Consider the following 23,635-nt stretch of genomic DNA (forward strand, 5'->3'; position numbering starts at 1 on the left):
TTTTATGTTTTGTCTGGTCAACTTTTTTTTTTTTTTTTTTTTTGCACACTTCAGGCCTGCAACACTTTCCAAATAAAAGTTGGGATAGAAAAACATTTATGTATGAAATTCAGAGAATAAATGGGAGCCACAACGGGAGTGGTAAAGGGAATCACCATCTGCCCACCCTAAAAGAGCAAGAGCACTTCTGCTCTCTCGGACTCCGGCTGCTGATGCCAACACCCATGAAATCTATGTTTCAAATTGAGGCAATCCTCCGATCATAGTGACAGCACCTTAGTCCAATGTGATGCTTTGTGTGAAGACGTGGAATATAATCTCGCTTTTCAGTAATGCCTCTAAAAGTCACATGAGAACTTCAGCTCCAGGGGACATATTGGACTGATCTGGCCTCTGTGCTCTCCTTTTACACATCCAGAGGGGATCTGTCCCCAGATGACTTTACTTTCTGTAATATGCCTGATAAATATAAACTCCAGGTCTTTTAGAGACATGTTCTAAATGTGAAGGACACCTCACCTCAGCTACTCAGCTTAATTCTTAGTGACGCTTGCATTAAAATATTTAAATGCTCTACTCAGGCTCTTGGGCATGTTTCTGCACACTCCAGCAGTGCATATTTTAAGAGGTGCAGATTAAAGGTGACTAAGTGAAATTTGGCCTCTCCTAAGCATCGAATCATCAGCCCCAATGAATGCTTGCCGGAGGGCGAAGAACAAAAAAGCCTGACTAAAATAACTTGTTTTTATTTAGTAATAAAATTTGTATAATTATATTAATTAATATATTAAAAAATAATAATAAAGTAATACTTTTAGTAATACATTGGCTTGCAAAATTATTCATACCCCTTGAATTTTTCTACATTTTGTCACCTTACAACCACAAACTAAAATATTATATTTTATTGAGATTTGTAAAGTGATAGACAAACACAAAGTATTGAAAAAGTGTGAAGTGCAATGAAAATGATACATTTTTTTTTTTTTTTTTTTTAGGTGTGACGTGCAAAATTATTCAGTCCCCCTTATATCAATACTTAATAGAACCACCATTCACTGGAATTAAAACTATATGTTATTTAGGGTTTGTCTCTACCAGCTTTGTGCATCTAGAGACTGAGATTTTTGCTCATTCTTCTTTATAAAACAGCTCAAGCTCAGCCAAGTTCGATGGAAAGGCTCTGTGAACAGCAATTTTCATGTCTTGCCACAAAAGGGGTATGAATACTTTTGCAAGCCACTGTAGTTTTATCAGGTGTCACCTTATTTGTTGCCTAGTTGTGAATGAAAGTAAGATCTGACCTGTTGACAACCAAGCCAATGCTATGATATGGGGCTCTGTGATGTAGTGATGGGTCTGACGACCCTGAAACCTCGACACATGCGCCGAGCTGTCAAGGCGAAACCCCGTGTCGGTGCGCGTATCAAGTTAAGGAAAACCACGTGACCGATACACTTCCTGTATCGTTTGGTAGCGATGGGTCTGACGACACTGAAACTTCAGCGCATGCACCGAGCAAACAAGGCGAACCCCTGTGTCAGACCGCGTATCATTTTAAGGAAAACCACGTGACCGATGCATTTCTTCGCGCAGTTGCTTGCAATGACTTTCTTAGTCCAGCAGATGTCGCCATTAAGTGATACAGCAACACAGTTTCAACACAGTGTCGATACAGTTTGGGAAATGTGCCATACACCCAATGAGGCTTCATCTGCCCATCACTACTGTGATGAGGTAAGAGGTCTCCCTCATCACCAAAGCTGTTGCTGGGACATTTAATGTTCTGTAAAGACAATTGTTTTAACAAACACATGGAGATACTTACCTGAGAAGGGGGTTCCAAAGGACTGGCAGCCATTACAGTTCCTCTTCTTGTACTAGCCAGAAGGGCCCATGGCAGTGCAGGAGAGAGGGGAGCTGGAGTGAAGAACCTGTAAAAGAAAAAGACTAAGTTAATTAAAAAGAACACTTACCGGTAGATGTTGTGATGTAATGGCCATTTTAAATCTGTTTGAGAATATGTGCACATTGTAGAAAATGTTAATGTTTGTATGCCTTTAATTAGGATGTTTTAACTTACCTGCTGAGATTTGGTTTAGCCCGGGGTGGGGATTCCAGTATTTAAAGGGGCAGTAAGTTAGAGTGGGGGAGCTAGACCAGTATACTAAGCAAGCAACACAGGAAGCCACTGTACAAATTCAGATACCATACAGCAAAGCTGAAATTAAAAGCATAATTACAGCAAAAATATCTCACAAGTGGCAAAACTTTTGGAACACTGGGCATACTGGACGTCAGTATTATAATATCCAAAATAAAGTTGGCAGGGCCAGGTGTGCAGGTAGATGTAAAAAAGAAGAAGATGTCTTCTCTAGAATGACGCTTGGGCATACGGCACTCAACAGCTCGCTGTATTTGATAAGAAAACATGTTGATGGAACTTGTGAGTGTGGTGACAGCCAGGAGACCATAGAGCATGTACTTATACAGTGTCCCAAATACAACAGGGAAAGACAAAGACTAGCTGTGCAGTTGGAACAAAAGCATGTCCAGTTTAGTCTACAGAAGGTACTGCAACTAAGCTCAGGTGACATCTGTTTCAATTACTTACGTTGTTTTTTAAGGGACACAGGTCTAATTAGCAGAATTTAGTATGTGTGTATTATTGTTATTATTTTATTATTACTATTATTATTATTATTATTATTATTTTATTTCTTTTGTACAATTAAGTTCTTTTATTAAAAACAACTGACTCACACTCCAGTCCAGATGTTGGCGGTAATGCTCCATATACGTTGGTTGCCAACCGCCATAAACCTGAAGAAGAGTGGGGGAGCTTTTTTCTCATTGTGTAACTGACTGCTGAAGAGTTAGTTCTAAGCTCAGTGAAGTACTGTCCTGAAGCCTAGGCACAGTAATTATTTGTAGGGCTACTGTTCAATGCTAAGTTGCATTATAGTCCTTTAATTTGCATTGTATTTTTTAATTCTTTATTTTTCTTTTTTTCTTTAATTACACTTTTTGAATAAATTTTGCACTTTGAACTTACCTGGAGGTATCCTTCGATCTTGGTGTGGTGGACTCTGATCTCCTTCCTTGGCGCTTTCCACACGTAAATCCTTAAGTTCCCCTGGTTTCACACACCTTCCAGTGGAGAACTTCTACAGGCTCACATGGGCCTATCAATGCTGCCTTATGTGTTGTTTGGGCCCTCAAGGAACTAGACAAATCTTTCTGGTTCCCAGTTGGACTAACTTGGAAGAAGAACCTCCAGGAAATGGGATATCTTAAAAATGAAAATAAACAACAATATTATACCCAGATTGCCCAAATATGGGCAAACAACAAACTGCAAAATGTAAAAAAAAAATTGTAGCATATGCATTGAACAACCTCTAATGGACACCCTTTTCACATGCATTTCTGGACAAGCTTAGAGATACTGTGCTGTCACTGTAAATGTAAAATTTTTAATATACTTCCTATATAAATTGCCAGTAGTAGTAGTCAAAAAAGATACATTTCTATGTATTTAAGTATATATAAAGTTAATGCTTAAAGTATGTACTTTTCCATGTTGAGTATACTTATACTTAAATGCACTTTTCTTTTAGGCCTGTCCCTCAGGGCCCTCTCAGGGGGTTGTCTGCTCAGAACACTTGGAAAGTTAAGAAGGCATTCTGGCTGCTTTACGTAATGAAGTGTGTCTCTATCACAACGGATCTGTTTCTTGCGACACTACAGTAAAACATCTGTGCATGTGTTTTGGAGCCCAAAGCCTTTTCCCCCGTCTGTCAGAGTTAATTTACTGATCCCAGAGCTATTACACCATCACACCATTTAGAGCCACAAATGACACTGTAGGTGACGGCTGTCACTTGAGCATATTTAATTAAATGCATTGGAAAGGGTATTTTTACAGACAGATAAATTACAGTTGTCCAGTTAAAATTAAATTTTTTGAACCCATAGAGTAAACCACTATTATAACACCACCTCTGGTGCCCTTTAGTGGATGTCTCTTAAGTGAATTATTTTGTAGAGAAGACGTTCACATACCTGGTCCTAGATGACCCCCTATCCTGCTGTACATTTTAGTGTTTACTCTTCTCACAACATACCTGATCGAGATATAATAATAATAATAATAATAATAATAATAATAATAATAATAATAATAATGATGAGTTCCTTTGATTTTACCAAATTGAAAACCTCTGGAATAAAATGGACATTTACAACCTGAACAAGTTCTACAACATTAATAATACTGCAGAAATATTGCATTCAGTGTGTGTGGATCTTTTTTCGTGGTAGAGACCCATGAGCTATGCAAAAGTGGTGGGTATGCCTGCTTTTTGTGGGGATGGGATTATTCGGGAATCGTTATTGTAATTTTTTAGGACAAAAATGATTAATTTGTCCGTGTTTTTTCATTTCTTATGTCAAGTTGACTCATTCTTCTTCTTATGTGCTTGTGTTTGTTTATGTAGATTGGAGAAGCTGACATGTGGAATAAGCAGACCAAAACAAGAGGAAGTCATTAGGAGCTGACTCTGAGTAAGCACATGGAACATGTGTGTGGAATCATGGCTTTGATACTGCTTTGGTTTGTAGTTTAATCAGGTAATTGAGTTTGTTTTGTTTGGACCCCATGCATTCAATAATTACTCTGTGACTGCAGACATTTGCCTGTAACCAGGACCATTTTCTGAACACAGATTAACCCTTAAACCTGGAGTTTAGTTAGTGTTGCTGTTCTTATGCAAAATGAGTCATATTTTAATTCCCAGCCATTAGCTCAGAAATACATGAAGCCAGGCAACTACACCTTTTCAAACTACTGCTAATGCATCATTACAGATCAGATGAACAGGACACGATTGGAGGAGAATATTAACACTGACAGTTCTGTTATATAAGCTAGCGGACACCCACATTGGCTGGCATTATGAAGAGAGGGAGAGGGAGGACCATTCTATACACTCCTGGCCGTGACATGATCTTGGATCAACCCATGAATTTAAACACTATGGGACACTATAGTGGCCAAATTAAAAATCTAACCGTAACTTCATATGTTTTAATAAGCAGTCATCTCTGGGCAAGATTAAACAGACTTAAAAATAAGGTGCTTCAAATGGGTTTGTTTATAATAACCATATTTGTAATAGAGATGTTTAATATGAGAAACATTTTAGTTTAAAGGTTCTTAAATTCTGTATAGTTGCTTAACACTTACAAGCTCAAATAAGAAAAAGTTTGGGCAGTAGGAAATATGCTAAACAAAAATCATTTACTTTGACTTTTATTTAATTGCAGACAGTATGAACCCAAGATATTTTGTGTTTTGTCTGGTGAACCTCTTTTTATTTGGTACAAATCATAGTAGTATCTACAGAAGGCTCACAGAAGAGTCTTTGAGGAGCAATGGACCTCGAGTTTGTCAACAAATGCATTTGAAAAAAATGTTGACATGCTTAAAAACAAAGATTTCCTCAAAAGAAATCTCGCACTAGAGTGCAATACCATTACAACAATACCAACAATTTGGTATAACTTTACTTGGATGGTCGATTATGGATGCCCCATTGATGCTCATCTAACATGCAACTAACGTGGGACTGAATATCTATTAATTGAATATCTAACCATAATACTAAACAACTAAACCCTGAATAAACCCTAAAACCTCACTTTAACCCTAATATTATCCTACAACTAAGATTTAACCCTTAATATAACTCTTGAAGGTTAGAATTGGGGTGTAGGGATAGGGATAGGTGTAGGGCAGACATCCCAAGTCTCCCGGAAGTTGCAAGAGTCTACCATATATCAATAACGGCTCCCAAGCTCACCAGCTTTGGCCCCGCCTAAGATATGAATCAGTGATCTGCCTATCGAGCTGATAGACGATTGGTGATCAAATTCTGCTCCAGAAACACAGATCGATCTTTTTCGAATATAAAACCCCCATCTTTTAGATGTGGAGAAGTAGAACTGTGTTCTCTGGAATGATGGTGCTCCAACGTCCTGATCTCACTAACAGTCTTGTCGCTAAAAGCCTTTCTTGGACAGTAGAGACAGTAAGTCTAATTAAAACAAGATAATTGGGTCCAGGTCCAGGGGTACCTCCCGGACATAATTTTTTGCAGCTTGGGATGTCTGTGTAGGCTTACATTCAGTAGAGAGTAATTATCCACATTTACAATAATAATCAGGATCCCTCAGAGTTCACTGCGTCAAGAATCATCATTCAACAATATCTGATAGAAAATATTACTTTGGTAAACTTTTGTCAAGCAATACAATTACAATAGATTAACATTCACCAATGCCACTTAAACCTTGTGTTAACCATTTGCACAAATAGTGTTAACTTCTCTAGGCTTGAAAACTTCTGGGATGCAACATCACACAGCACTGCAATGTGGTAAATACTTTCCCATCCCAATTTTTTCAGATTTAGGGTTGTACACAAGTTTGGTACATTTAGAAAAATTAGAACTGAGTTTAGATGCAGCAACAAAATGCCTTTGTCAGTTCCAGTGATAAATGATTGATCTAAGGGAAAACCTGTTTCTGAACTCCTCAGCCTATTGCCAGACAAAAAAAAAGCAGCCTGTCGTGTTTGTTTATTTGTGAACAGGCATGTGTGTTTGTTCTTTTCTAATGGTCGCTCATCCAACCCCTATGGCTTTCTGTTTAGGTATGAACCACATAAACGCAGAATAAGCAGCTCTCAGACCACCCAGAGAGAGCATTTACCCCAGATCACACATGGCCTCCTGAAGCACTGGCAGATGCAGAGAACTGTTACAGACTAACATGGCCAATCCTGGGACGGCTCCATCGCACTGTACCATTTCCTTTAACCAGAGCCATTTCAGATCCAACTATTCAGCACTGGGATCAATGGACCACTGCCCAGCTAAAGGGAAGAACTGGCCTGCGTTAATCATTCTGGTCTTCATCTTCTTCACCGTTGGTGGGAATATCTTGGTGATACTGGCAGTGTCCCTGGAGAAAAAGCTGCAGAACGCCACCAACTTCTTCCTGCGCTCGCTGGCTGTGGCAGACATGCTTGTGGGCGTCCTGGTCATGCCAGCTTCTTTGCTCAACATACTGAATAGTGAGTAGAGTGGACACATGCACTTTAAACATACTGAATAGTGAGAAGAGTGGACTTGAGCACAATCAACATCAATTTTCAACACAATCAATTTTCATAATTTTCTTTTATAAATTGTTGGTTGTTTGGAACAGCAATTTCAGGTAAATATATTTATTTAAATATATGTGTATTTCCCCACGCCCTTGACTGGAAGAGAAGGAAAAGAGAAGGGGGTGAAAGATGATTGAGCAGGTGTTCAGGGCAGCTTTGCTGTGGATGCTGTTAGACACGCAGGTAGAGAGGAAGTGACGGTTTATATAGGTTGGAGAGAGGGAGGAGTAAGGGTGTGGATCAATCTTCCAAAATTAAGTTATATAACTCCAAGTAAATTAAGTTTATAGAATTTACAGAAAGTGTGCAAAAATTATCTAAACAAAATTAGACAGGTGTGTAAATTTGGGCACCCGGAACAGAAAAATTACATCAATTTGTAGTAGATCTTCCTTTTGCTGAAAGAACAGCCTCTAAACGCTTCCTATAGCTTCCAATGAGATTCTGGTTTCTGGTTGAAGGTATTTTGGACCATTCTTCTTTACAAAACAGGTTTAATGGTTTCTGAGCATGAACAGCCTGCTTTAAATCACACCACAGATTTTCAAACAGATTTTTAATGTTTAGGTCTGGGGACTGAGATAATCTGAAATGATCATTCCAGCACGTTGTACTTAGATTTTAAGCAGAGTTTAGGGTTGTTGTCTGGTTGAAGCATCCAGCCCCAGTACAGCTTTAACTTACTCACTGATTCTAGAACATTGTTTTTAAGAATCTGCTGAAATACATGCAACCCTCAACGTTAACAAGATTCCCAGTACCTGCACTGATCACACAGCCCCACAGCTTGATAATAGATTCACCACCAAATTTTACTGTGAGTAGCAAGGAAAACTGCACAATGACACCATCTGCAGCAAGATGATTTTGTAGGTCTTTGGAGCTGGTCTCACCATCCTTCTCCTCTGATTATGTGAGATTTTTCTTGGTCGCCACTTTAGGCCTTAACTAGAACTGTGTCTGTGTTCTTCCATTTCCTCACTATGTTCCTCACAGTGGAAACTGACAGCTGAAATCTCTGAGATGTCAAGGGTCAATGAGCTTAACCAACAAATGTTGTGTTCCAATAATTAGTGATAGAGTAGGTATTAAAATCAATAAAACGACAAGGGTGCCCAAATTTATGCACCTGCCTAATTTTGTTTAAAGAATTAATGCACACTTTCTGTAAATACTATAAACTTAATTTCACTTCTCAGATATCACAGTGTTCGTCAGTGTGCTATATGATATATTTAACTAAAATTGCTGATCAGACCAACCAATAATGAAGTAGTGAATCTAGTTTTAGAGGGAGTATTTGGAGGTATTTTGAAATGCAATTACATTCTGACTGTTTTTTTAAAGAGTTATTTGTGTTACAGCGTAACAAACAATTTTTCACGCATCAACGTGAAGGTTAAAGTTCCTCAATATTTATAATAATATGTTCATTCATAGTAAATTTTGATAGATGTATTGTTACACAGTGTTTGTATGAAATTTAAACAACTATGCTGGGGACACAAAAAGTGCATTATATTGATATTGACCCAGAGATACTAATGTAGACCCAGTGATAAGAAATCCCACTGAAGTCCAAACTGCAGGAAAGTGCGCATTACTGTTTCGGGTCAGTTCTTTAGTCTTGAGAGAGCGTAAAGTACCCCTTTTGGCCATCACTGTCATGTTTGAACAAGCAAATGTATTTGTCTCTCAGCGATGACCTATATCTGGATTTCGCTGCTGCTCCGTTCTCTTAAGATTCCACTGTTGCTACATTTTTAGTTTAGTTACACACTGACCCACATTTAGAGTGGGCAAAAGGTGAAAATGAACTGATGGCAGTGGCATGCGGGTGAATACATCTGTACTCTAAGACTACTCTAAGTGTTTAATCTCCATGGACACTAATTGAATATGGTGATATGAATCTGTTTATGCTGAATGTGCTCTCCACTCAAAAGCACTGGAAATATGAAATTAAGGTGTAGGAGTTTACCTTTGTGTACTTTCTATTACTCTGTCCAACACTGAACAATCCTCTGTGTGGGAGTTGTACACTTTAACCTTTTGTTTTGTGTTCTTTCTTCACTGTGATGAGCACATTTTGCATAATACATTTTATAGTGTTTCAAAATACAGTTAGCTATTAAAGAGTTATCAGAACTTCATACACTTGCACGTCAAAACTCATAAATACCAGTTTGTAAATTTAACATGGGGACAGTTGGGAATGCCCACATGTGTATACATTGTGAGTTATCTTGTGAGTGAGGCTGACCATAAGACATGATGAGAGTTATCAGGGTTTGGGTGCCATATGGATTGGACATTATATTTCTGAAGTAGTGTGGATATTTAACATTCCCCACAAAAAAATACAGCTCTGGAAAAAATTAAGAGACCACTTCAGTTTCAGTTTCTCTGATTTTGCTATTTATAGGTATATATTTGAGTAAAATAAACATTGTTGTTTTATTCTATAAACTACGGACAACATTTCTCCCATATTCCAAATGAAAATATTGTAATTTAGAGCATTTATTTGCAGAAAACAAAAAAGATGTAGAGCTTTCAGACTTCAAATAATGCAAAGAAAACAAGTTCATATTCATATAGTTTTAAGAGTTCAGAAAACAATATTTGGTGAAATAACCCTGGTTTTTAATCACAGTTTTCATGCATCTTGGTATGTTCTCCTCCACCAGTCATACACACTGCTTTTGAATAACTTTATGCCACTCCTAGTGCAAAAATTCAAGCAGTTCAGCTTGGTTTGATGGCTTGTGGTCATCCATCTTCCTCTTATTTATGTTCCAGAGGTTTTCAATTAGGTAAAATCAAAGAAACTCATCATTTTTAAGTGCTTTCTTATTTTTTTCCAGAGCTGTATATCGTAGAAGGCATTACTACTCCCAGTGCAGTGGGTGGTAATCAGGGCAGAAACCAGACATGCTCGCCTCTGAAGATTTGTTTCCCCTTTACAGCAGCTATATAAATTATTTTTACCCATCTGGGGAAAATAGAATGGCCAAATAAATATGTACACCTTGTTAGTAGTTAATAATGATGAGCTAAATCATTCTGTGGAGATAACATCATATTTATTAACAGGTCTCCAACTGTCTATCATTCCCAAACCCTTACACTGCAAACGCTTTGGATGACTATTTTGTAAAGTTTTTCTACATAATCATTATTTTACACTGCCTGGACAAAAAAACAGTCACCACCAAAAGGTAACACACTCTAATATTTTGTTGGACCGCCTTTAGCTTCGATTGCGGCACACATTCACTGTGACATTGGTTCTATAGTAAAATTACCTAGCTAAGTTAGCTAATAAATCACATAGGTGTACTTTAAAACTGAATGTTTATTACATCTGAAAAATGTGTTCTCTGTGCGAATGGGCCTTTCAACTGCCACCTATCATTGCCTGTTTGGTTGCCTATTATTGTGTTCAATGCCTGGCAACCCAGAGTGTGGAAAAAGGCAATTTGCATGATGGGCAAATTTTTGCCTAATAAACACTATTAGGAGATGCCAGATCTTAGACTTGTTTCCTTAATTTGTGATTCCATATGCATATATAATACATATTGGTGCTTTTTTAAATTAAAATAACACTTGGTGCCTGTATGGTTGTTTTATTTTTTGCTATTTGTCAAACAGAGCCTGGGTCATAGTATCAAGCTGAGTATGCGTAGCTAGTGCCCACACATATGACTGTAGGCTTTTAGCCTCGTGTAATGATTCACTTATGGAGGCAGGATACAAGAGCATGTGAGTGAGCGAGATTTTAATGAGGGAGTGATCCGAGATCCAGAACACAATAATAATGAAAAAATCTGTTCCAAGGGCAAAAACAAGGACACCAGGGAACTATAATAACAGGCAATATACGGAAAAGCAGAAAACTCAAAATGCAAGGTTCACAAAAGAGCAAGAGAAAGCCCTCACACATGCTGGAAAAGGCTCTGAATCTTGCCAAATACACAAAAAATGTAGCACACATATTTTGAATAGTAGGATACTTTGTCTAACCATACAAAAGAGTACAAACATGTACATTAATCAAGCAAAACATTATATCCACTTTCTTGTTTCTGCATTCGCTGTCCACCTTATCAGCTCTTTTGTGCATATAGGAAGACTTTGTAGTTCTTTACAAAAATTACAGTGCATACTTTTTGTATTCTCTATTCACTCTATTCGTTTATGGCCAGGATCCCACAGGACTACTACAGTGCAGGTATTATTTGGGTGGTGGGTCATTATTCTCAGCCTTGCATAGACACAGGCATGGTGTTGTGCTGGGATGAATGTATCAGACACAGCAGTGCTGCTGGAGTTTTTAAACACTGTGTCCATTTATGGTCCACTCTACTAGGCTACGTTATTACAAGCCACATTATTACACATTACAAGCCACATTGCTCAAATCAGATTTTTTACGGTTCACATTTACAAATGTAAGGGACCTGTATCTGTGTGTAATGTGAACGAATCTGTCCCTGAATCGTCTCACATGCGAACACTGATATGTGTATAAATATCGCCTTCTTTACCAACAAAAAAAAAATCATTTTGATTCGTAGCTTTATAAATGTGAAATGGATGAGTTAGCAGCTCATATGTGGAGCACCTTTTGCTGGAGTGGAGAGTAAACAGCTGGTCTGAAGTACATGCTCAGGTCGAGGAGGTGAAAAAAAAGGCCAGGCGGTTTGCTTTTGCTGTTTTTGCAGCTATAGTTGCACAGCTGTACCAAGAGATGTGTGGGTACGAGAGAGAAGCATTTGATCCGATTTGACCGTTCACATTCATGTCGCATATACATGGATTGGAAATGGAACTGACACAAATCTGATTTTGAAAAAATGTGATAATGTGAACGTAACCTAAGACACTCCTCCCTAGCTGCTCCACCTTAGAGATAGGAGCTCATCTTCTGCACAGTTTGTGTTGGTAATCCTCTAGTCATCTAGTCACAATTTGTGGAGCAATAACACTGAGGTGTTTAAAAACTTTAGCAGCACTGCTGTGTCTGATCCACTAGCACCACAATACACACTGACACCATGTCAATCACCCACCATCTAAATAATAACTGCTCTGTGGTGGTCCTGACATTTGAAGAATAGAAGGATTATGAAGTATGCAGAGAAACAGAGAAACTACAAAGTGCTCCCATATGATCAGTGGAGCTGAACAAATGAGACAATGAGCGAAAAAACAAGCATCATAATGATATGCTTGATTAGTGTTAATAGGTTCTACAAAGGTTGTATTCTGTGTGCCTGTTCCCAGATTACTCCTGGCCCCTTCCTCAGGTGCTGTGCCCTATGTGGATCTTCCTGGATGTGCTCTTCTCCACAGCTTCCATCATGCACTTGTGTGCCATCTCTTTGGATCGCTACATTGGCATCCGCAACCCCATCCAACACAGCCGTTCCAACTCCTCCTGCAGGGCCATGGCCAAGATCACAGTAGTCTGGACCATTTCCATGGGTGAGAATATGAGTATTGAAATAGAGAATAAGAGAATATGATTAGTAATGTTTTTACACAGTCCCTCCTGAATGAGATCTGTTAGCCTTATGCTGTGGTCTTTCCTAAGGATGCACACTCTAGCATTTATCTGTCATTATCTTTTTTGTCTACTCCACACATTTCCTAGTATGGTCCCAAATGCTCTCAATAGGATTTGAGTCTGGTGATTATGTTGTTCAAGATATCACCTGAACTTCTATAATCTTCATCCCACGTCATCACTGTTCATCCTGTTGGGTTGTCTTGTTGGCATATTTAGTCATTTTTGTGATGCATCCCTTCAAACTCATTTAAACCAGCCAGCTGGTAAACAGTCTTACATCGGAAGCTGCGTTCACATTACAATAGGGAAGCATTTTTGTCCGAAACTGAACAAAATAAGACATTTGGCCTAATTTTAAATACTGAACATTACAAAAAGGAAACTCATTAGAGTAAAGATATCAAATAATTCATCCTTTTCATGTTTTTTGTCATTTTTGGCCAAATATTTTTGCAGTTGCCAAAATTCAGTGCATCTCTACAATCCAATCAATTTCTGTGCTAAAATCTGACTCCCTATGTGTGATGTTCTGCTGTTTGTTGTAAAGGAAAACGACATATTAACAGTTAATCATAGAAAAACAATTGCAAGTGTAATATTTTAAAGATCAAAAACTGCTGCATGACAGTCAAGTGCACAAAGGGGAGTCATATTCTGACAGGGTTCAATATTTGGCACGACACTGGTGCTGGCTAATGACGACAGTTGAAATTTATGTCGCATTCCCACAAACTGGAGACATTTTCAGTTTAGGACCTATGAACAAATGAAAGTAACTCAAATTTGATTTGAAAAGATAGGACCTGTGTCACATTTACATCATTTAAGCTCTTTGATTTCTTTCTCAATTTAGAGATTTCCTATTCTTATGCACCAGTTAGGCCAGCTGTTTTTTTTTTTTTTTTTTTTTTTTTTTTTTTTACTTTTCTAGTTGGAGGTCTCTTTCATGGATGGTAAGTGCCAGTTTGGCCGTCAATCCCCACCCTTCCCAGGGTAAAAAACAAAACTGCAGGCTTTGCAGCTTTTATCTTTGTTTATGATTTTATCAAGCACCTTTTTTTAAAATATGGCTAAATTGCAAAGTGATAAATGGAGATCATTGAAAATGGTTTAGAAGAGATACAGCTCTGGAAGAAATTAAGAGACCACTTCAATTTCTAAATAAGTTTCTTTGATTTTGCTATTTATAGGTATATGTTTGAGTAAAATGAACATTGTTGTTTTATTCTATAAACTACGGACAACATTTCTCCCAAATTCCAAATAAAAATATTGTCATTTAGAGAATTTATTTACAGAAAATGAGAAATGGCTGACATAACAAAAAGATGTAGAGCTTTCAGACCTCAAATAATGCAAATAAAACAAGTTCGTATTCATAAGGTTTTAAGAGTTCAGAAATCAATATTTGGTGGAATAACTTTTTTTAATCACAGTTTTCATGCATCTTGGCATGTTTTCCTTCACCAGTCTTACACACTGCTTTTGGATAACTTTATGCCACTCCTGGTGCAAAAATTCAAGCAGTTCAGCTTGGTTTGATGGCTTGTGATCATCCATCTCTCTCTAATATTCCAGAAGTTTTCAATTTGGTAAAATGGTAAAAGAAACTCATAATTTTAATGTGTTCATTTTTTTTTCAGAGCTGTAAAATCTTCAGTATTTTTCTGCATCTCATTCCTCTTAGCATCTCATTGTGCCTCCCAGTTAGTCTACCAGCAGTGCTTTCTCTGAGTCTCATGAGATCAGCCACTACATCTTTTTGAGCTAATGCAGTATCATTGTACAACTGAGCTGCTTACTTAACGGATGCCCACACTGACTGGCAATGTGCTAAGTAAAGGGTGAGAGGGAGGGTCATCCTGCCCACTCAGAAAAGAATGTGTGATTTCTCATTAAACTACAATGTGAATTACATATTATTATTATTATTATTATTATTATTATTATTATTATAGCACTTCATAGACACTTTGTATACTGTATATCACATCCAGATCCACTTTACTCCAGTATATTTCTTTCCTATAGACCTATAACTAAAACTGCTTTGAATACATGGTTAATTTCTTCCTGGAATAAAGTAATCTGTTATAAAAAAACATTATGCTCATTGCTCAGTAGTCCAAGCTGAGCAATACTTTGTTCCCAAAGGTCAGTAACTACATGCAGCTGTTTAATTAACCTAAAACCAGACATGACCATCAGTCCACTGTCCGACATATGATTGCCATTATTTTGTCTTTTATGTAAGCTTCGGCCTTTTAGCTAATGAGAACCATCGGGCTGGCAGGCAGAACCTGTTCCAGCGCACTTCCCGGGGCTGTCAGAGATGTACTCTGCATTTATACCTGGAGAAACAGCTCTAAGTAGGACTGACAGGACTAGCCATAATGGCCTGCTCAGGCCTGCAGGCGTTTAGTTTCTTTTTTTTTCACTCCCCACCAGCATAGTGTGTTTTAAGATGTCTTAGGCCTGATGGAACAGGGCTTTCAGTGCAAGGTGCACTTTTTGAACATGCCTTGGCTTTAAGAACCATTAAACAAGGTTTCAAGGCTTTTCAGTCTAAGTGGAGAGTAATGTACATATCTGTCTAAAAGGTAGGACCTCCTCAGGGAAGTAAACTTGATGCAGTTGGTAAGGTACCTTACTTGGTAAGGTTTTTCTGTAATACTACTAAATAATATAGCTGTTAATGTATATAAGCAGCTCTGGAAAAAATTAAGAGAGCACTTCAGTTTCTGAATCAGTTTCTCTGATTTTGCTATTTATAGGTACATGTTTGAGTAAAATAAATATTGTTGTTTTATTCTATAAACTACTGACAACATTTCTCCCAAATTCCAAAAAAAAATATTCATTTAGAGCATTTTTTTACAGAAAATGAGAAATGGCTGAAATAACAAAAAAGATCCACAGCTTTCAGACCTCAAATAAAGCAAAGAAAACAAGTTCATATTCATAAAGATTTAAAAGTTCAGAAATTAATATTTGGTGGAATAACCCTGTTTTTTAATCACAGTTTTCATGCATTTTGGCATGTTCTCCTCCACCAGTCTTACACGCTGCTTTTGGATAACTTTATGCCACTCCTGTTGCAAAAATTCAATCAGTTCAGCTTATATATAGTTATAAGTTGAAGTAAGCCCCTAGTGGACAGAGCAGTGTTAATAATGTTCCAGAAATGTTTTGAAAAAGTATAATATAATAATTATTTGCATCGCAATGTTATTTGAAGTTTTTTTTACCCAACATTCCCAGTTAGATAAAGACTGATATTATTGGAACAGTTGAAATAATGTGAAATAATACTTAAAATACAACAAATAAAATACAGTACAATACACATATTGCTACATTATTACAATGATAAATAATGTTGAATTTATTTGTCATTGAACGTTTTTTCCGAATGTAAGATTGTAGCATTCATTTATAATAGAACAGAATATTTTCTGATGATGACGAACAAAACAAACAAAGCTAAAAAAAAAAAGAGTATAAACATTGTTCCAGGGACTTATAAAGAATTTAAATTCTGATAAACAAATGTAACATTCTGCTAACCAGAAATTTATAGCAGCTTAGAGGTAAAGCAAAAAAAAAGAGATTGCTCCAGTTTAGTCTTTCAATTTATCTGATCTGTTATTTTTAAGTTTAATGTTTTGGTGTCTTTTATGTGCCCTCACTCTTTCTCTGATTCTCTCTGCTCTTGTTCTTCCAGTTGTCTCTTTGCCTATCCCAGTGATTGGTTTGCAGGATGAGCAGAAGGTGTTTGTGAATGGCACCTGCCAGCTGAACGAGCCACACTTTGTGCTGGTGGGCTCTTTCGTGGCTTTCTTTGTCCCGCTCCTCATCATGGTGGTCTGTTACTGCTTGACCGTGAAGGTCCTTCAGCAGCACACGGCTGCTTTCTCCCAGGACCGTGGTAGCTATGTTAATGTTAACCCCAAGCAACCTTCGCCTCAACCCAGTGTCAGCGGCATCAGCCTCTTGAACGAGGAGCCTTCCACCAACCAGAGTAAAGGCGCTGCCCAGCCCCTCAGCCTCTCTCCACTGACGGGCCATGAGGGCCCACCTCAGCGGGGACAAGGTAGACGAGGCATGACGCAGGCCATCAAGAATGAGCGTAGGGCATCTAAGGTCTTGGGTGTTGTCTTCTTTCTCTTCCTAGTGATGTGGTGTCCGTTCTTCATCACCAACGTGGTGGTCGCTGTCTGCCAGAACAACTGCAGCAACCTGTTCAGGCTGTTGGAGGTCTTTGTGTGGGTGGGCTATGTCTCGTCTGGAGTCAACCCTCTGGTCTATACTCTATTCAACAAGACTTACCGCCATGCCTTCTCCCGCCATCTACAATGCAGGTATCACAAAAGGACCAAGCCTTTTCTGGTCACTCCGGCCTGCCAGGTTTATTCGGTTACGCCGACCCCAGTCGTGTGCGAGAGCAGCTTCACGGACACTAACGGGAATGGCTTGCCAGCATACATAAAGGGTTTTAACGTAAATCAGGTCCATAAACAACCAGAAGAGATGCCCAAAGACAGTATTAGTAGCCTTCACAGCCCTACAGAACACATCAGTAGTGTCTGATTGATGGAACCATCGCTCACAGGACTGGGAGTCTACCTTGTTATTGTGTCTAGTTTAACCAGTGTATTTTTCCTGCTCTTCTTCTAATTGCTGGCAGATGTACATCCATAAACAAAGAGATTGATACAATGACATACCAAAGGTTGTTGTAAGATGTGATATCTTGTGAGTGAGGTTGAACACAGGCCAGCATGCTCATTAGGGCTGCAACTAATGATTATTTTAGTAGTCCACTAATCTGATCATTATTTTTTCGATTAGTCAACAATTATTTCTCCCATGTCCTCCATCTCTAGAAACAATAGAAACATCTAAACATTGGATTTAAAATCATTTTAAATGTCTAGATGTTTAAACATGGAAAGTACTGATATTTAATTAGTAAATATGAAATCAGTTGTGTTTGGCCACTTTTGGAGACAGAGTAAGTTGAGTATAAACTGTGTAAGTGAGCTATTTACCCATCTCCCATTGTGTTTCTGTCCCCAACACTTTGTGTTATGTGGTACCGTTACAACTTAGCTATTAGTTGACAATGAAATTTCTCGTCGACAAATTTAATTAATCAACATTGACGATTATATCGTCTAATTTTTGCAGCCCTAATGCTCATGGCAAGCCAATGAGGAGCATTAGAGTTTGAGTGATGAGGCCTGATAGTGGGTTTCAGATGAATGGGACATTTATTTTTTCAAAGTTGTGCAGGAATTTAACATTCTTCGATCCACAGTGGGCAGAGCAGAGAGTGAGAGAAAAGGACCCTGACCAAAAGTGTTCGGTTAGGATTGTCCACAAACAGGCAAACAGACAAGCACATCCTGTCCCATAACTTTTGCAATCTCAGAGTAATTAGTAATGGCAAATTCCTGTACGGTAATTCACACCAGAAAGCCAGAAGTACTCCATGAACTGACTTTGATCTAATGTTCATTATAATGGAAAAGCTTCTAGCAATGTATGAATGAGGAGGTCTGGGAAGTATCAGAAGTACGGGATGGTTTCTATCCTGAATTAGAAGGCAACGGTCTTTTGTAGTGTCATAGCACCACCATGTGGAAAATTTTAAGGTTTACAATGATGTCAAAAGAAGCTGAGTGTATTTATTTTTATGTTTAGCAATCATGACAGTCTATACTTTCAGTAGATTCATTTTTGGATTTGTTTATGGGGTGTGTCTTATTGAACCAATGCTGTCACAGTTGAGCACATTTATTATGTGTGTTTATAAAGTGCAGTGAAAGAAGGTCAGAGGCCACCTTCCATTTGTTTTATTTCAAATCAATCCTGTCATTACATCCAAGTCAGGAAGTATTTTCTAAGCGTATCAGATCTTGCTTATGGTCTGCATTACATATGAAAACATCCACAGGTGAGTCTGTCCATCTTTTCACTGTCAGGAGATGTCAGGAATGCTGTGGGCCTGAAAGATGATCAAGAAGCATCAGAAAAAAGAACATTTGCAGATGTGCACAAATGCACACTCATAGAGCAATGGAAAAAAACTCAAATTTTCAGATCTCAGCATCATTAAATATGTTTTGGCATGGCTTGGAGGATTGAACTTAAAAGCAACGCTCCTGAAAAGAAGAGAAACTGGAACGAAAGTAAACAGAGGAGATTATGAATATTGAAACACCTGGTATTACATTTCATTGTGTACATTTCTGGTAAATTCATATTGTTGAGAGAAATTTAAGCTACATTGTTCTGCCCATCTCAACCTCAGTGACTGTTAAGGAACATGAACCACAGAGGGACATGGGCTACTGTGAAGACTGTGTGTGTGTGCGTGTGTGTGTGAGCCTTGAATAGCTGTTGCTTTGTATCTGAGATAAAAAAACATTCTAATTTATCTCTGTCTGTGTTTTTGCTATTTTAATGCCAACATTGATACTATACCTGTATAAATGATAATGTCTTTGTCATTGAGTAATATGAGTGTTTGTGAACATCCCTTCTGATGAAAGCATTCAGTTGCTTTAAATTGCACCCATTGCTGGCATCATTTGAGTCATCTTCCCTGCAGTGCATTCTGGTCCCATTGTGCTCAGACATCCACAATAAGGTAAATAATAGGCCAATTATCAAGCAGTGCATTCCAGGATTTGCAACACCTTAGACACCCCTTAATAACACCTTCACAGCACATAGCTACAGTGTAGCATCACCTTATCAACCTCCTAGATACCTGAGGGAACCACTTTAGCTGCACAACCATTCTGTGTTTACTTTAAGAAATGCACTTTTCTAGTAATTATGCAATTTTGATAAGTTTTATTTTTATTATTCCGATTTTATGATGACGTGTGTCCTGATCTTGAATTGTACGAAACAGCTTTAGAAAGTGCAACAATTTTTATACCGTAAATGTCCAAAGCACTCTCATAGGAATGCACTGAAATGTGTCTGTAAACTTGAAACTAAAAATATAACTGTCAGACAGGTCATATTTTTAAGCTACAATCAACAAAGCGCCACCTCTTTCTCTCCATTGGTCTCCAGTACTGTCTGTGCATGAAGAAGCTTCCAACCAGCTTTTGGGCAAATGTTTTGCAACCCACATTTTAGCCAGAAGCTTATGGACACACCAACATTCCATTTAAACGTAGCGCAGCAACACCTTAGCCACCACCTAGTGTACCATAGTAACACTTTAGAGCTACCACCCAAACCATAGCAACACCTTAGCAACAACATGGCAAGCTCTTAGCAAAACCAACACCTTTAGCACAGCAACACCTTAGCAATCGCCTAGCAACCAACAACTTACTTAATCAACATCTTTACATCTACCAACAATACTTCAGTAACCACCCAGCAACACCTTAGCAAAACCAACACCTATATCACAGCAACACCTTAGCAATCAACATCTATATCATAGCAACACCTTAGCAACCACATAGTGTACCATAGCAACAACATAGCAACCACCGCCTTAACTATAGCAATACTTTAGCAACCACATGACAAGACCTTAGAAAACCCTACACCTATACCATAACATCTTAGCAATCACTTCATGTACCATAGCAACACCTTAGTAACCACCACCTAAACCATAGCAACACCTTAGCAACCACATGGCAAAACCTTAGAAAACCCTACACCTATACCATAACATCTTAGCAATCACTTCATGTACCATAGCAACACCTTAGTAACCACCACCTAAACCATAGCAACACCTTAGCAAAAACATGGCACAACCTTAGAAAACCCTACACCTATCCCATAACATCTTAGCAATCACTTCATGTACCATAGCAACACCTTAGTAACCACCACCTAAACCATAGCAACACCTTAGCAACCACATGGCAAGATCTTAGCAAAACCAACACCTATACCATAGCAACAATTTGGCAACCATCACTTAAACAATAGCAACTCCTTAGCAACATACACCTCAATCGTATTAACCAGCTAACAACATCTTGACATCAAACACCTACACCATTGCTGAGTTGCAACCATACATCATTATTTAGTTAAACCGTAGTACTACTATAAAAGATGAGCCGCATGCAGGGTGTGTGTGTGTGTGTGTTTACTGATTGTACGTGATTCTCTTTCAGAGCTGAGTGAATGGGCCCGTTTTTCCACTTGAATGGGTCTCCCTCTACACAACTCCAAAAGACTACACCACCCCAATCTCTCTCTCTCTCTCTCTCTCTCTCTCTCTCTCAAACAATCCCTCTGTCTGAATCACTCGAGCCCCCTTTTCCCACAGTGCTCACAAGAGGATTCTCCTCTGCCCAACCGAGACAAACAAGCTACACACTGCCTCCACCCCCTCAGCTACCCTCACCTCAAATCAACGCCCCCTGAATAAACACAGGCTAAAACCAGCATTTCAGACTGCTCTCCATCATCAACCACCACAGAACCGCTTCCACTCCTGACATCAGAGTGCAGTCCACCCCATTCCCTCCATCATTCAGCCTCTCCACCCTCAGCTGCCTGTCTGCAGGGTTGCCAGGTCCAACAAAAATTTCCAACCCAAAGTAGTCATAAACCTGCCCTTTAGAAGCTGAAACTAGCCCAAAATATGGCTACCACACGTTTGCAAATGGCAAAACAACTCTTGAGTGTACTTAGTATATTGTTTATAAGGGATTTATTATTAGGATTGCTATTTACCTTTAACTAATTGACAATATTGTAACATTAGTGTTTTATTCGTTATTTTATACCAGTTTTATACCCCAGTCAAGACATTTAATAGTAACATAATTAGCAGAAAAACCCTTACTTTTACTTACTCTTTTCTGTTCTTGCTCCTTCTGAACTTTCTTCTCCCCTCTTTAACAAAGAGACAGCACTGTCTCTTGCTGTCTCTCTCTCTCTAGCCGTCTCTCTCCCTCTTAACTGTCTCTCTCACGCTGTCTCTTTCTCTTGCAGTCTCTCGCTCTATTCCTCACGCTGTCTCTCCCTCGCTGTTTCTCTCACGCTCTCTCTCTCCCCCCGTCTGTCTCTCTCTCTCTCTCTCTCTCTCTCTCTCTCTCTTGCTGTCTTTCTCTCAGTTTTCAATTTAAAATAGCTTTATTGGCATGAATTGCAATTAACAACATAAGCATAAGCTATGGAGTCAAAAAAGGGTCATAAAGATTTTGAGTTTGTAAAACAGAAGTCACAAATGTACTGAAACTTGTAACTGCGTTTAAACAACTGCATGCACGAAAATCCAAATCCACAAATTAACTGGAATGTGCAAACTTGAAACAGAAAGTAATATTAATAATAATTCAAATGTACAAATGTGAAAAAAATATTTTAATTATATATAAATATATATTTTTTAATTTGTAAATCCAATCTCTTGAATGTGTGAATCAGTACTGCTCAAATGGCTTAAGCTGGATCAGACCAAAAATCACATGGAATTTGTGAGGTTGTAAATGTGACAGTGGGTGTTTTTCACTGTGGAGCTAAAAATCCTCTCATTCATCTTCTCTGCTGCGTGTGCGAAGCTCTAGCTGCAGTTGCGAATTTTGACCCTGTTTTGACGCCTGATTGATGGACCAATAGGAAAGCTTTATCAGGACCAATCAGATTACGGGGTTTGTTTAACCAATCAGAACACTGGGTGGGTCTCTGCAGCTCGGAGTACTGGGTGTGTCGAAAGGTGTGGGCGTGTCGAAAGTGTGGCCGCCATTTTGGAGTCGGCCACCATGCGCCCCCCAGTGGATCAATTTACACTGAGGAAGGAGTTTAATAAAACAATAATATTCATAACTCTACCATTTTTTACCCGATTTACACACGGTTTGGTTTGTTACAAACAGCAGAGATGTAGTAATGATACAGGACGCTGTCACACATTACAAATATGTGCTTTCATACTTTATATTATGCTCTTTATCAAAGACAGACATATGGTATAGCATATTAATAAGTACATAAATTAATTAATTAATTTATATATATATATATATATATATATATATATATATATATATATATATATATATATATATATATATATGTGTGTGTGTGTGTGTGTGTGTGTGTGTGTGTGTAATATAAAATTAATTCATATTATTAGAACATAATATAAAGTATTTCAGCATGAAAGCACGTATTTGTAATGTGTGACAGCGTCCTGTATCATTACTACATCTCTGCTGTTTGTAACAAACCAAACCGTGTGTAAATCGGGTAAAAAATGGTAGAGTTATGAATATTATTGTTTTATTAAACTCCTTCCTCAGTGTAAATTGATCCACTGGGGGGCGCATGGTGGCCGACCCCAAAATGGCGGCCACACTTTCGACACGCCCACACCTTTCGACACACCCAGTACTCCGAGCTGCAGAGACCCATCCATTGTTCTGATTGGTTAAACAAACCCCGTAATCTGATTGGTCCGGATAAAGCTTTCCTATTGGTCCATCAATCAGGCGTCAAAACAGGGTCAAAATTCGCAACTGCAGCTAGAGCTTCGCACACGCAGCAGAGAAGATGAATGAGAGGATTTTTAGCTCCACAGTGAAAAACACCCACTGTCACATTTACAACCTCACAAATTCCATGTGATTTTTGGTCTGATCCAGCTTAAGCCATTTGAGCAGTACTGATTCACACATTCAAGAGATTGGATTTACAAATTAAAAAATATATATTTATATATAATTAAAATATTTTTTTCACATTTGTACATTTGAATTATTATTAATATTACTTTCTGTTTCAAGTTTGCACATTCCAGTTAATTTGTGGATTTGGATTTTCGT

General features: G+C 38.3%; 1 protein-coding gene and 1 long non-coding RNA gene across 3 annotated transcripts in view; one reads left to right on the plus strand and one right to left on the minus strand.

Moving 5' to 3' along the window:
* LOC103028444 (5-hydroxytryptamine receptor 2A) overlaps positions 1–19,251 on the plus strand; it is a 28,432-nt gene extending 9,181 nt beyond the window's left edge. The window contains exons 3-6 of one of the 2 annotated variants that reach the window (XM_022676229.2): positions 4,500–4,632; positions 6,716–7,138; positions 12,524–12,724; positions 16,534–19,251. In XM_022676229.2, coding sequence (XP_022531950.1) covers positions 6,835–7,138; positions 12,524–12,724; positions 16,534–17,399 — 1,371 coding nt within the window. In that variant the 5' untranslated portion in view covers positions 4,500–4,632; positions 6,716–6,834 and the 3' untranslated portion in view covers positions 17,400–19,251. The remainder of the gene's footprint in view (positions 1–4,499; positions 4,633–6,715; positions 7,139–12,523; positions 12,725–16,533) is intronic. The other variant, XM_022676231.2, reaches the window with a different exon arrangement.
* On the minus strand, positions 18,653–21,862 carry LOC111193904 (uncharacterized). The gene is made up of 2 exons (XR_002650784.2): positions 21,665–21,862; positions 18,653–18,819 (listed from the first exon to the last, which is right to left on the minus strand). It is a non-coding gene; the product is annotated as an uncharacterized LOC111193904 (long non-coding RNA).
* Between the last annotated feature and the right edge of the window lie 1,773 nt (positions 21,863–23,635).

This window comes from Astyanax mexicanus, chromosome 17 (assembly GCF_023375975.1).
Source record: "Astyanax mexicanus isolate ESR-SI-001 chromosome 17, AstMex3_surface, whole genome shotgun sequence".
In the NCBI taxonomy this organism is placed as follows: domain Eukaryota; kingdom Metazoa; phylum Chordata; class Actinopteri; order Characiformes; family Acestrorhamphidae; genus Astyanax; species Astyanax mexicanus.